General features: G+C 44.0%; 1 protein-coding gene across 14 annotated transcripts in view; it reads right to left on the minus strand.

The window, feature by feature from the left end:
• Positions 1-15,817, minus strand: part of FHOD3 (formin homology 2 domain containing 3) — a 316,929-nt gene that overhangs the window by 147,454 nt on the left and 153,658 nt on the right. For all 14 annotated transcript variants that reach the window (XM_080976479.1, XM_080976478.1, XM_080976473.1 and 11 more), the window contains exon 5: positions 6,877-6,982. In XM_080976479.1, coding sequence (XP_080832605.1) covers positions 6,877-6,982 — 106 coding nt within the window. The remainder of the gene's footprint in view (positions 1-6,876; positions 6,983-15,817) is intronic.

Here is a 15,817-nt window from a genome sequence, read left to right on the forward strand (position 1 = left end):
GCTGTATGCCGGCTCCCTAGGCCAATAAAGCGAGATGAGCACCGCAACCCCAGAGTCGGTCACGACTTGACCTAATGGTCAGGGGTCCCTTTACCTTTACCTTATATGTAAATGGGGGTGTCAGAAAAATTCAGGTAATTTTTCAAAATCAATTCAAGGGCTCAGAAAAAAATAACCGCAACCTGTTACAGCACCCCCCCCCCAATTCCTTCTAGAAAAGGGGGAAAGAAAAGTGGCTACAGGGCAAATAGGAGGGTGGGCAAATTCTCCTCTGGCTTGGATCAAAACCCGAGGTAGAGGAGTGTGTCAGAAATTATTAAAGTTCATCTCAGTTTTAAGGTTGAGTTTAACGAGCCATTGAAATTTGTTCCTGAGGAATTTCACTGACATCACTAAAACAAGTATTTTAAGCAGGATTTATTTAAAGCAAAATTCCTTCTGTCGCTTGTTGTGGTCACCTCAGCCCTTGCTTTTGGTCTCTTCTAACTAACCAAAGAACCTTTCTGTAACTCTGCACACACAATGACAAACATAAACCAGATGGCATTCTACTTGAACATCCACAACCTTGAATTGTTTCAGGAATCCGATTTCCCAGAATGAACAAGCACAAATGTTTGTTCTAAAACCAGTGCTCAGGTGACATCACAGGCCTTTTGTTTTATAAATAGCTGTAGCAGTCAATGCACACATGGGGAACTTGCAATCGAGCTGTTTTGCTACTGAAATCAGCAGATGGCAGAGGATGCATATGCAATTCAGCCAGTGATTTGTAGACCCTTTCTGAAAGCAGGGAGTATTTTTTTAAGAGATGGCAGGCTAAACTCATTATGATTTGAGAAGTATGTTTAATGACAGTTAAAGGTAACTTGGGCCATATTTCAGCAGTCACAATCTAGAGTCTTGTGTTTTTTTGGGGTGGGTTTCAAAAGTAACATAACATGGTCTGTGGTTGCTGGTGGTTTGCTGCAGAAAGGAACAATAAGAAGTTCCACTGGATGTTACTCAAGTAAAGGTAAAGGGACCCCTGACCATTAGGTCCAGTCGTGACCGACTCTGGGGTTGCGGTGCTCATCTCGCTTTATTGGCCAAGGGAGCTGGCGTACAGCTTCCGGGTCATGTGGCCAACATGACTAAGCCACTTCTGGCGAACCAGAGCAGCGCACGGAAATGCCGTTTACCTTCCTGCCGGAGCGGTACCTATTTATCTACTTGCACTTTGACATGCTTTCAAATTGCTAGGTTGGCAGGAGCAGGAACCAAGCAACAGGAGCTTCCCCCGTCGCGGGGATTCGAACCACCGACCTTCTGATTGGCAAGTCCTAGGCTCTGTGGTTTAACCCACAGTGCCACCCTAACCCGCGTTACTCAAGTAGCGCTCTATCTATCTAATCTATCTATAGCATCCCCATACATCATGGAAGCCTGCAGTGAACCTTTGGCTAGTACGTTCCTTAAATTCCATTGCAATGCACACAGTTCCAAATGTTACAGGAACTGTAGCTTCTCCCAGACAGGGGCAGTCTAGCCATGGTGATCCTTGCTCTGGTAACATCCCATTTAAGACTACTCTAATGCATTGCACTTGGCATTGTCCTTGAAGACATTTCGGAACCTCTGAATGTCCAAAATATAACAGCCAGGATTTTTGCTGGGAGCGTAGCCTACAGGTTTCGATGGACTGGACTGGTTACCCCTTCGCTTCCAAGCTCAATTCTAGACGCTGGCTTCAACCTTTAATGCCCATCACTGCTTGATACCTTAAGGACAGCCTGCTCCACTATCAACTTGCCTGAGAGAGGAATATATACAACACCAATACAGGTAAGATAGAATGTTATAGCAGGATAAAGCCAGAAAAGGACAACATGAAAAAGAGAAGTAGAAAGGCAAAAATAGATACGATTGACTTCCAATGATTTGTAAAGGATTGTGTTTTTTTGCCAATTTTGTGAAACTGTTTTAAGAAGAGCATATAACCCAAGCAGAGCAAGTGCTTTATGGGGTTAATTTGCACCCAACGCCAGTTATGATTCAGGGTGCACCACGTCAAGAAGTGGAATGGTAGAAGTGACAACAACAAGTTTAGAATACAAGACTTGAGATGCACATATCAAAGAAGTCTTTGATCTTGAGATATTTAAGCCATTAAAATATTATTCAGAAGAATGAAATGAAAACAAAATAAAAGGTCTGTGGTCAGGGCAATGGTCCCTTTTAGCTCTGATAGAGTCTCTAAGGTGCTTAATAAATATTTTAATCATTAAAAATCAATTGTTATTTATAGCCAATAACAAAGATGTACTATCTTCTTGCTTCCACTACCATCTCGTCCCTGCAGACAGTTATTACCGCAATGCTCCTTTGTAAATTTCTAACAAAGAGGTACAATGCTCTCACTCTGTAGCAGTGTAACATTTCCGCAAACAATGGCCTTGGTTTATGGGTCTTTTACGTAAAAGCCAACTTTTATCTCCTTTTCTTTTTGCTAATTAAAGAAAAAGAGGCACAGTCACTCCTGGCAGTAAGCTCTGCCTATAAAATCAGAGTTTACATCAGAAGCCTTCAAGCAAAACATGATAAAGTTACACTGAACAACTAAAAGAATGTATCTAGATGAAACTGTTTTGAGTTCCCATAACAGAGCGAACATTAAAGGGCTTGACTGTATTAGCGACTGCCGAAAATGGATCATTTTGAGAACTGATCTTTGACACAGATGGCATTATTCAATTTGATTAGAAATCTCTTTTGAAAACAACATCAAAACAACACGAGGTGTATTCAGCTTTCGATCAGATACATCCATATAAAATGACTCACCAATGAAAAATGAACCAATGCTAGAAATTAAATGATAAGGACAGCTCAAACAGGCCAACTATTTAGCTGCCTTGCTTCCAAGGAAGCACACTGCCCCCCTGTACCATAAATACGTCAAGGAAGTTTACAGGGAGGCCATGAAGGCAAGAGCTCTCCCTCTGAATGTATGATCCCAACATCTGGTACTATGAGATACAAGCAGGACCCCATAACAAAATGTTGCAGTGCATCACTCCATGAAAGCTATGCGCTCTGGCCTTAAATCTTGTTAACTTTAGGCCTGTATCATCTGAGAAGGTCAGACACTGCACAGCCCTCCTTTGGGGCCGTGCGCTGTTCCCTGTCTTTATCCCAAGCCATGAACTCTCCGTTCCCTCTCCCTTTCTACAGTGGTACCTTGGTTCTCAAACTTAATCCGTTCCGGAAGTCCGTTCCAAAACCAAAGCGTTCCAAAACCAAGGTGGGCTTTCCCATAGAAAGAAATGCAAAAGGAATCGATCCGTTCCAGACTTTTAAAAACAACCCCTAAAACAGCAATTTAACATGAATTTTACTATCTAACAAGACTACTGATCCATAAAATGAAAGCAATAAACAATGTACTGCAGTCACACAATCAATCAATCAGTAGCTGAACTGGGTTCCACACAATCACAACAACAAAACAAAAAGAGCCGCAAAAACAAAAACGCAAAATAAAAATCAGGCAGACCTCAGCGTAACGCTCAAAACAGAAGTGTGGCACTGAAAACGGAAGCGTAACACTCAAAAGAGAGCATGTTCGGCTGCTGAAAAAAGTTCGCAAACCGGAACACTTACTTCCAGATTATCAGTGTTAGGGCTCCAAGTTGTTTGAGTACCAAGACGTTTGAGAACCAAGGTACCACTGCATAAGGGGAGCAGTTAACTTTTTCACACTCTTCATTTATTGTTCTGTTTTTGTTTGTTTATACTTCTTCAAACCTCAGATTCCCTCATTGAGTGGCAACTTCTTTTTATGTGTAGCTTGTGCTGTTTTTGCTCTGCAAGCATCTGCATGCAGTGCCTTCAGCTGGAAAAACTGGTCGGGAAACCAAGCCTAATGAGAAATGGTTGAGGAAGCTGGGTATGTTTAGCCTGGAGAAGAGTAGACTGAGAGTAGACAGGATAACCATCTTTCAAAGAGGGCCAGATTTGATGAAGTAAAGGACTGTAAGGGCCAGCCAAAGTTGTTGACCTTTTTTTAGGATTGAAGTTGACTTTTTTTAGGATTTTTTAAACTGCCACAGGCGCCAGATTAAACCGACTGGCGGACCAGATTAGGCCCCCGAAATGGACTTTAGACATGCCTGATCTTAAGGGCTGTCACATGGAAGATGAAGCAGGTTTTTGAAGGACTAGAGCCAATGGATCCAAGTTACAGGAACGGAGATTCGGACCAAACAGAAAAACTTGTGAAAACCCAAGAAGCATCCTTGAACTGACCTTGGGCCTGAGAAGATTGATCTTCCACTAGCAGAGCACCTTCATGGAATACAAAATATTGACCCATGTTTCTAATTCATTAGGACATATATGTGGTTTGTAATTTTTGCTAACATCTCCACCCAACTCCGCTTTGGACACTTAAAAAACATTTTCCTCTGACTGAATGTAGATGAAAGATAAATATAAATATAAATAGAAGTAGTAGAAGAAGAATTTTATTTATACCCCGCCTATCTGGCTGGGTTTCCATGATTTGAAACTGAACGACAGAGAACACAACCTTTCAGAGAACACAATATGAACTACAGAGAACACAACCTTTTGTTGAGTGGACAATCACATAAAGATAACAGTAAAACAGAGTTGTATTGTACTTCCCTAGTACACTCAGTGAAAAGCTAACTTTTCCACATTCATAGACCAGTTATTCTGTATTCAGGCCTGACGCAAAGGCCACAGATAATAAAAAGACACATTCAGCACTTGTGCTTCTGACTCATCCACATGTTCTGTTTTACTGTAAAATACAGCACACATCTCTACACGCATATACCTGGCATCTAGACTGTACAACCTAGTATACATAAGATTGCACATTACTTTATGCAGGTATATTTTATTTATTTTACTGAAACAATTTATAAGCACAACAATGGATGCATGGAGGCAGACCCTATGGTCTTGAGCAGGGGTCTGCAAACTTTTTCAGCAGGGGGGCAGTCCACTTCCCTCAGACCTTGTGGGGGGCCGGACTATATTTTGAAAATAATAAAAATGAACCAATTCCTATGCCCCATGAATAACCCAGAGATGCATTTTAAATAAAAGCGCACATTCTACTCATGTAAAAACACCAGACAGGCCCCACAAATAACCCAGAGATGTCTTTTAAATAAAAGCATACATTCTACTCGTGTAAAAACACGCTGATTCCCAGACCGTCCGCAGGCCTGATTTAGAAGGCGATCGGGCCAGATCCGGCTCCCGGGCCTTAGTTTGCCTACCCATGGTCTTGAGCATGCCGTGCCCTCAATTTACAGAGCTTCTTGAACATGTGCAAAGGCTCTTAAAAAGGTTAATGCATTAGCAGCCATTCCACCTGGTTTCGGTAGAGGGAGATATGAGACAACACAACCATCCCATTGGCTTGGCTGAAATCAACCGCCATTTTGTCCCTTTGCTCCCAGAACTCTCTCTTATTAGCACCCATTTCACCCAGCAACTTTGGGGGTGTAGGGTAGGGACTGAGACAGAAAAAGAGAGCAAGGTGAGGCAGGGCAACAAGGCACCCTTAATCAGCTGGAATTAACTTCCACTTGGATCCTATGTAGTTAAAGGTTTTGCTACCTGAATTTGGTCCCCCCTTCCTTCCCCCATAGCTTTTTCCCTTTGTGTCTTTTACAGTGTAAGTTTGAGGGCAGGGCCTGTGTCATTTCCAAAATCACTTTATAGCGCCTAGAAAAAAGCAGGCACTTTAAAATAACTGAGCGAGTCAGTGAGCTATGCAAGTTGTTGTTGGTATTCTTTATTTATGACAAGTCTAAAATTGATAGGTGCCCTCGATAATTAAGAATAACACAGGCCTGGCCAGAGACTTGCAGTCCAAAAGTAAAGAAGTGAGATGTTAGGAGAAGAGAAAGAAAAGTGAGATGGAAAAAAAGTCAATGGGGGCACAGGGAGTAGAAAGTGTTCGAAAGTAGCCTTGTGAATAAGCCTAGCCTGAAAAAAATGTCTGCTAGCCTACTGGTGACTGGGAAGAGGAAGGAAGAAGAGTCCCATTCCTCTTGCAGTAAAGGTAAAGGTAAAGGGACCCCTGACCATTAGGTCCTGTCGTGGCCGACTCTGGGGTTGCGGCGCTCATCTCGTTTTACTGGCCGAAGGAGCCGGCGTACAGCTTCCGGGTCATGTGGCCCGCATGACTAAGCCGCTTCTGGTGAACCAGAGCAGCGCACGGAAACGGCGTTTACCATCCCGCCGGAGTGGTACCTATTTATCTACTTGCACTTTGACGTGCTTTCAAACTGGTAGGTTGGCAGGAGCAGGGACCGAGCAACGGGAGCTCACCCCGTCATTGCGGGGATTCGAACCGCTGACCTTCTGGTCGGCAAGTCCTAGGCTCTGTGGTTTAACCCACAGTGCCATCCGCGTCCTTTGCAGTAGCACACTGCATTTCTATGCTGGATGTAGATCTCATGGCTTTCCTCCTCTGGAATCACACTTGGTTTCCATGCTGGTTACAGAGGGGAGCCAGAATAGTGTTGCCTCTTCTCCACTAGCCATGCCAATTGCTTGAAAGCAACACTTAGTGGCCAATGGCTTCCAGAATGGTGTTTAAATACAAGGCTGTTTGAAAGTAATAGTAAATAAGGCAGCTGGGTGCCAGGTGAAGTCAAATCCGGTTGGCTGCAAGATGAAAGGGCATGGAGTAAGGGTTGAGTTTCTTCAAACAAATAATGTATTTTACTTGAAACAGGAAAACTGTGAAATCTGTAGTTTGCAACTAAGCAGCACTATTAAAACTGAATGGGCTGGAGTAGAAAAAGCTGCATGAAACAAAAACAGCTTGTGAAATAAAAACTTCCGTACCTCTCAAGATGTAATTCTGGTAGTTCTGGTCCGCCTCAGCGCCCACTTTTATTAAACAGGTCAGGCCCTCTGCCACAACAAATTCATGAACCAAATCCTTGTCATCCTATATCAAGGAAAAAGGCAAAAAAGAGAAATGAGTTGCTACTTAACATTTTTCAAAAGCAAGTAAGCAAGCAAGCAAGCAAGCAAGCAAACAAACAAACAAACAAACAAACAGTAAGCACGGCTCACAAATTTAAACTGATTTTTCAAGTGATATGAGAGGTGGTTATTATGTAGCAGATATACATGACAACGGTCCACGTCTCATTTGAGAATAGAGTTCAATTGCCAAAGTTCAAAACAGGCTGACGGAGAGGCATCGGCACTGGGGGGTTGGAAGCTCCTCCCCCCCGAGATGAGCAGTTAAGGCTCTGATGCCCCTTCAGCTCAGGCGTAAGTTGGAGAGGCACATTGGAAGGTTGCGCAATATGAGGAAGGAAGAAACAGCTGAGATACATTCAAAACGTCATGATATATCAGCATATTAAGTTATTTAGCTACTGATATATCACAACGTGGGACACGGGTGGCACTGTGGGTTAAACCACAGAGCCTAGGACTTGCTGATCAGAAGGTCAGCGGTTCGAATCCCCGCAACGGGGTGAGCTCCCGTTGCTCGGTCCCTGCTCCTGCCAACCTAGCAGTTTGAAAGCACGTCAAAGTGCAAGTAGATAAATAGGTACCGCTCCGGCGGGAAGGTAAACGGTGTTTCCGTGCACTGCTCTGGTTCGCCAGAAGTGGCTTAGTCATGCTGGCCACATGACCCGGAAGCTGTACGCCGGCTCCCTCGGCCAATAAAGCGAGATGAGCACCACAACCCCAGAGTCGGTGACGACTGAACCTAATGATCAGGGGTCTCTTTACCTTTTATATCACAACGTGGAAAACCAGACATCGCCCAGCCCTAGCAGGGACCCGAGTCATGTTGTGGGGTTGAGCTGTGACAAACCTGCATGATTCAAGAACCTGCCATACCCCACAATTGTGAAATTCTCTCCCTAGAGAATTCTGTTCAGCCTCATTCTTTTATTTTTAAAAACCTGTATGCCACCTTTCTGTAAGCACTTTAAGAGTAATACATCCTAAAAATTCAAATACTGTAAGATGCAAACAATATAACCAAATTTAGCATTTCCGTACTCAAAATGACATTTCAGTGACATTAGCATTTCCGTACTCAAAATGACATTTCAGTGATGTATAAGATACATGGCAGGTTTGAATTTAACGAAATATCCAAATGAGTTAATGGGGAACAACAGCAATACTTCAGGATCTGATCTGAATTTAAAACATATATTTCATAAAAGACACTTTAACCAGACTGATTTTAACAATACTGAATAAACAATCTAAGCTTTAAACTTCAAAAGGCTTTAATGTATCTTTTTTAAAGGAAGGAAAGGGAATGGAAGTGTGAAGGAAGAGAACATAAACATCATGCCATAGACATTTGCACTCTACACATGACCTTTTTTATCATACATCTATAATGTGATGGGGTTGTGAGAAGGTCCAAACATCTGGACTGTGCAAAGACAGATGAAAAGAATCCAAACTAGTTTCCCCTACATTAAAAGGACTGTGTTTACATAACTTCTGAAATAAAGTAGTCAGTCTTTCTAATCCCATTAACTTACTGATTTTCTAACATGAGTGACCAAAAATTTAAAAGGCTATTCTACCAGCATGAGTCTCTGGGTTGGGTTGAAAACTGAAAATAGGAGCCAAGGTACAAATTATGATCAAAATGTTGACACATTTCAGAATATGTGTGGTAACAGCTAAAGGAAGGAAGGAGAGAAGGATGTTGTCCTTGGGTAGAAAACCGGAGCAGCCCTGTAATATTGCTAAGATTTATGGTCTGCCTCCTTCATCGGCCAGCATTAAAGCACTGATGAGAAAAGCAGCCAAACATGGAAATCTCCTGGAGTTCTCCTTTCTGGATTATTCAGCTACAAATGGTAATAATCAGGGCACAATGAGCAATCACTTAAGAACAGGCTTAGTTCTTGAGTGATCAAAGGGGTTACCATCTAAACATAGTACATGGGCAAGCTCTGCTCAGTAAAGTGGCATATAAATATTATAAAATGAAATAAAAACATTATATAACCAGCCCCCTGCCCGCACAGCTAACCTCACCCCCCAACCCCTTTCCAAGGAGGGAGGAGGTGCTTCACAAAGCAGCTTGCTAAAACACTGTGTGAAGCAACTCACTCCTCCATTGAACCTTGCCGAGGCCGTGTTTAAAGCGGGGAAGAGAAGAAGAAGAAGAGTTTGGATTTGATATCCCGCTTTATCACTAATCGAAGGAGTCTCAAAGCAGCTAACATTCTCCTTTCCCTTCCTCCCTCACAACAAACACTCTGTGAGGTGAGTGGGGCTGAGAGACTTCAAAGAAGTGTGACTGGCCCAAGGTCACCCAGCAGCTGCATGTGGAGGAGCGGAGACGCGAACCCGGTTCACCAGATTACAAGTCCATTGCTCTTAACCACTACACCACGCTGGCAGATCTGCAGATCTGCTCTGAGAAGCGACTCTCCCCCCCCCCCCGCAGTTTAATGGTGAAAAGTGCGGCTTGCTAAATCACTGCAAAGCGCCTCTCCCTCTTCCATTAAATGCCTGCCAGCAACGCTGCTTTCTTGCCCTACTGTCTGCCATGCTGGGATTGTCATGGCTTCCTATTGGCAGTCACACAAACTGAAGAGCATGACGACAGTCTTAGGAGGAGGAAAGGAGGAAAGAATATTATGAGAACAAGAACTGGATGAACTATATAACTGTCCATTTGTATTTTAGCATTGAGGGAAGAGGGCTTACTGTAACAAAAATGCATTTCCTGAAACAGAAGATTCATGAATTTTCCATGCCAGAAACTTGCTAATTGGAAAACTATTTTTCCAACTTACTGTACATCAACCGAGCATCAAAGTGACTATATAGGACCCAGAAAATACAGCTAAGTGGATAGGTTCTGCTTCACATTTAGGGCCAGTTCACACATGCAAGTACATTCTTACTTCTCTTGGATAACTTACAACTGTATATGTCAACTGTCTCCATTAAAAAGCATTGTTTTTGAGATGGCGCAAAAGTTACTTCTGTTTTGTTTGATTTGCGGAGGCTAATTCTGGCCTAATAGTCTATGCCATTTGCACTATTGTACTAAACTGTTCCTTAAACACTGTGATATAACAGACCTCCATGCTCACTGCATCTATTTGATTATAGTAGATGTACTCAGATGGTTTGAGGTCAAAAACAGGGCGTGGGGAGGAGGAGAATGAAGCCTTAATGTGGTTCCTGAAAGGTTTCGTCAAGAGGCCAACTGCAAGTAATGTTGTGCTTTTTCAGAATGAGTGTGAGATAGCACTACAACTTTGTTTATTAGTAATATACACAGAAACCCATTGTTTCTTTTCCTTTTAAGTAAAACGGAAATAAAAGATTCTTACTACTTTATCTGGTGTGTCAAATGGGGACTATTTAGACTCATTTCCTAACACTTACCGTATTTTTCGCCCTATAGGACGCACCGGCCCATAGGACGCACCTAGATTTGGGGGGGGGGGATAAAGGGGGAAAAATTATTTCCCCCCCCACCCGGTACGGGCCTGGGGCGGGGGAAGTCCGAGCTTCCCCCACCCCAGCCCCCAGAACAGGCAGCTCTCCGCAAGCCGTTGGAGGCCAGCGCGAAGTTGCGCCGGGCTCCCACAGCTTGCGGAGAGCTGTGCTAAGCCCGCTCTAGGAGCATGCGGGGCTGGGGGTGGGCTTTCCCGTCCCCAGCCCCCAGAACGGGTCCCAGAGCGATCCCGAAGCTGCGCGCAGCTTCGCCATCTCTCTGGGAACTTGCGGGGCTGGGGGCGGGGAGAAGCGGGCTTCTCCCCGCCGCCAGCCTCCAAACCACGTTGGGAGAAAGCGGGATGGCGGCATTCCGCCTCCCCGCTGTCCCCCGAGCTTGTGGGGCTGGCGGTGGGGCTCTCCCGAAGCCTGGAGAGCGAGAGGGGTCGGTGCACATCGACCCCTCTCGCTCTAAAGGCTTCAGCGAAAGCCTGCATTCGCCCCATAGGACGCACACACATTTCCCCTTCATTTTTGGAGGGGAAAAAGTGCGTCCTATAGGGCGAAAAATACGGTACCTACATCTGCTTCAGAGAAACAATTGGGAAAATAATTATTCATACTGGTTTTTTTGAAAATCATCTTCAAAATATTAATCAGATAAGTGTTTTTTATTATTATTAACAGCTACACTTTCTAGTTAGGGGCAACCAGCTACTTAACAAGGCCCAGACTGAACCACAACTACTCTTTCCTTCTTTCTGCTGTGATGTGACTCTATCTGGAAGACCTGCGAACACAAGCTGACTATGTTTCACTGTCTACCAGACAAAAGCTATCTTGCACATCAAACCCAGCGCAGGGCAGAAAAATCAAATTGGTTTAAGGAGGATTAGAGTTTGAGGATTATGGTTCTTTCTTCCAGAGATATAACTTAGTTTAAGATGACAGCAGAATTGGTGGCAAAAGAGGAAAATGCAGACCAAAAGGCACAGGGAAACTTGAGGACTTTGATGTATACTGCTCATTAGAACAGAAAACCATCATAGAGAAAAATCGGCTGAATAATGGTTTGTTAACACCTTTAAAAGGAAGAAAAAATGTATACTCTATATACTTTTTGAACCAGCACACTTCTGCTGAAGCTCCATCTATCTTCTTCTTTAGATTTAACAAAATCTACAAGGCAGCTAACAGTTTCTAAAAGGAGAAAATGCAGATTAAAACCAGGAAAGAAAAATTCAACAGCACATTAATAAAAACAGCAGAAGCCTAGCAAAGAAAACCAGTATCAGCAGCACAATCAAGAGGCCCCAAATATCTGCAGGAAAATGCAGGCATTGCCAGATGCCTGAAACTTAAAAAGAAAAGAAAGAGCAAGACGAACCTCACTGGGAGGGAGGTGTGTGGCCTTGCTTCATTCCCTGGCCTCTCTGCTAGGTAGTCTTGGGTTTAGCTTGTCCTTCCTTCCAGAAGAGGAAGCCACTGGCTTGACTCAGCTTAATGTGTTCACCTGCTGCACCACTGGGAAGGGAAGCTTTAGGGCAGACATAGGCAAACTATTGATACTTTCGAATTCTGGCGCTGGAGTCCCATGGACTGCAAGAAGATCAAACCTATCCATTTGGAAGGAAATCAGCCCTGAGTGCTCACTGGAAGGACAGATCCTGAAGCTGAGGCTCCAAGACTTTGGCCACCTCATGAGAAGAGAAGACTCCCTGGAAAAGACCCTGATGCTGGGAAAGATGGAGGGCACAAAGAGAAGGGGGTGACAGACGACGAGATGGTTGGACGTGTTCTCGAAGCTACCAGCATGAGTTTGACCAAACTGCGGGAGGCAGTGGAAGACAGAAGTGCCTGGCGTGCTCTGGTCCATGGGGGCACGAAGAGTCGGACACGACTAAACGACTAAACAACAAAGGCAAACTCAGCCCTCCAGATGTTTTGGGACTACAACTCCCATCATCCCTGACCACTGGTCCTATTAGCTAGCGATGATGGGAGTTGTAGTCCCAAAACATCTGGAGGGCCGAGTTTGCCTATGCCTGCTTTAGGGGGTTAATGTGGGTGCAGTGGCAGAGAGTTGGTGGCTGATGAGTGGAGCAAGCAGCGACACAGGGAGAAGGTAACTTGGGTCTGGGCTGTTTAAGGTTTTGAGGGCAACAAACATTAAGTAGGCAAATAACTGGGTGCCAGTGAAGTTGTTATAAAACTGGTGTTATATATCCCTAGTGGTCTGTTCCAGTTGCACTGATGCCTTACAGAATCGGTCTTTGCTAAGTTCCTCTTCGGCTATCCAGAGTCTGCTTTCCTGAAAATTAATTTAGGGCTCATCCCCACTTAGCTTTCCTATGCAGTTTCTAGGCAGGGGTCCACGTTTTCCAGATCCATGTCCAAGCAGGGATTTTGTTTTGTCCTGGAGCTTTCTCCGGAGAATCCAGTGTTTTACTGCTGAATCAGAACAAACACAGGTTTTCTCACTCTCTCAAGTTCCCATGAAACTGATCGTGCAAGGGAGTGTGATTGACTCCTCAGAGGAAGAAGCTGATTTAAACTGGCAAAAGAGACAGGAACCAGCCAAAACTATGAAGAATCTTCACATTCAAAGAACAGAAACACATTATAGCACTGGGAGTAGTAAGAAGAAGAGAAGAAGAAGAGTTTGGATTTGATATCCCGCCTTTCACTCCCTTTAAGGAGTCTCAAAGCGGCTAACATTCTCCTTTCCCTTCCTCCCCCACAACAAACACTGTGAGGTGAGTGGGGCTGAGAGACTTCAAAGAAGTGTGACTGGCCCAAGGTCACCCAGCAGCTGCATGTGGAGGAGCAGGGAAGCGAACCCAGTTCACCAGATTACGAGTCCACCGCTCTTAACCACTACACCACACTGGCTCTCAGAATAGCCCAAGAATAACAAATGCCCGCCTGAGTTGAGACTGCAAGAAGTTTTTCTGCTTCTTGAGTTCTATTTCCTTTCCTTACATCTTTCCCCTCAGCAACAAATGATAACTTTAAGGAGACGGGTTAAAATTTGCAGGATTGTGCATTTTGGGGATGGGGGTGCAAATAGTGGGTTGCTATATTTGTTTATGACGCGGGTGGTGCTGTGGATTAAACCACAGAGCCTAGGGCTTGCCGATCAGAAGGTCGCCGGTTCGAATCCCCACAATGGGGTGAGCTCCCGTTGCTCGGTCCCTTCTCCTGCCAACCTAGCAGTTCGAAAACACGTCAAAGTGCAAGTAGATAAATAGGTACCGCTCCGGCGGGAAGGTAAACGGCGTTTCCGTGTGCTGCTCTGGTTCGCCAGAAGCGGCTTGGTCATGCTAGCCACATGACCCGGAAGCTGTACGCCGGCTCTCTCGGCCAATAAAGCGAGATGAGCACCACAACCCCAGAGTCGGCCACGACTGGACCTAATGGTCAGGGGTCCCTTTACCTTATATTTGTTTATACCCTCTGGTTTAAGGGCTGCCAGGATGAATAGCCTAAAGCAGGTTTCAAGTTTTTTATGTCCACAGCTCCCTTGACCAACCACATTCTTTCTGTGGCTCCCCAGTGGAAGCCACTTACACTGGGTTACAGGACATAAGTGGGGATTTCCCCACTCCGCCCTTGATCCACTCCATCCCGCCGATTTTCAGCCCCATTTTTGGCACACTTGTAAGTGGGAACCCAAGCAAGGCCACTGCTCTGTGGGGCCACGCTGCCACACTACTGAGCTGAGGTGTTGTTTGGTTGGGGGGTTGTTGTTGCTGTTGCTGATATTAATTTTGCATAAATTAACACTTCAATCTCCCAGGACATTCTATACAAGATCTCAAAGTAGCTGTCATATTACAAAAGAATTTCAGAAATAGACTGGAAAGAGAAGTTGCTGAATTGCAACTTATTACCAAACTTAAAACCATGGAGAGACCTGGTCTGAAAAGAGACATTGGATTCTTATCTCATTATACATGATAAAGCTATTTTTAGCCATCTCACCCCTTGCTTTTTCCTGTAAGACCAATTGCAGTCGTTAACAGTTGTCAACAGGTTTACCACACCTATCAGCCAATCACCCATTCCCACCACCCTTCTGAGTAATACCCCTCCCCACCCTCTCACTAAGGGTCTGGTGACTTCTGTTTCAGTGTATCTGAAGAAGTGTGCATGCACACGAAAGCTCATACCAGTAACTAACTTAGTTGGTCTCTAAGGTGCTACTGGAAGGAATTTTTATTTTTTTTAATTTTATTTTGTTTCAATTAATTTTGCATCTTTATCTTAGATCTTACTTGATTTATGTGGAAATTGTTCAATTTGGCTGTGTACTTTTTGATGGGCATTTTTTGGGGGGTGTTTATCACTACTTTTCTAATGTTTTGGATTATGTGCTTTTTTCCATGTTGTAGGCTGCCCTGAGCATTGTTTTAACTCTGGAAAGGCGGCATACAAATAAAATTATTTACGTATGCATGTAATCAACTTCAATAACCAAGCAAATAAGAGAAAACAGCCTCACATGCAAATTGTAAAGTCAAGCTGCGGATCACATTAAAGAATATTTGAATAATAAAACTAAACTGGAAACTAAGTATGCAATCCAGCCAGTTAAGCACTTTGAAGTTCCACTAATTTAAATAAGGAGAATTAAGCACGTTTAACTTTTTTTTTAGTAAACCTAACTAAGATCCACGGTATGTAACCTGGATTGTGCTCTAAGAGTTCTTAAAATCAAAAGCTCTATTCAGCTGCAACAAATAATACATCTACGTAACAGCACTTAATGGAAGGGAACCGCAACCAGGCAAAACTAGTATTGCTACAGAACAACAATGACATTTAATACTTGGGCATCATAGAAATTCCAGCTGATTTTCTGTTTTAAATTATTGTCAGTGGTCGTTTAAGTTTCACATTCAAAAACAGCTGCTAAGACTGCCAAATGAGGCCACAACCTTAACAATAACTGACTTTTACAAACACCATTGTAAGGAAGGTAAAGGTAAGCTAAAGGACCCCTGGGTGGTTAAGTCCAGTCAAAGGCGACTATGGAGTGCAGTGCTCATCTCACTTTTCAGACCAAGGGAGCCACAGATAGCTTTCCAGGTTATGTGGCCAGCATGCCTAAAATGCTTCTGGCGCAACAGAACACCGTGACGGAAACCAGAGTGCACAGAAACACGATTTACCTTCCCGCCGCAGCAGTACCTATTTATCTACTTGCACTGGTGTGCTTTTGAACTGCTTGGTTGGCAGGAGCTGGGACAGAGCAATGGACGCTCACCCCTAGGCAAGTCCAAGACCGCAGCTGCACACACATGGGCACAAACTGCGTAGAGGCCACAGT

Source organism: Podarcis pityusensis (genome assembly GCF_964106645.2).
Source record: "Podarcis pityusensis genome assembly, chromosome: 13".
NCBI lineage: Eukaryota > Metazoa > Chordata > Lepidosauria > Squamata > Lacertidae > Podarcis > Podarcis pityusensis.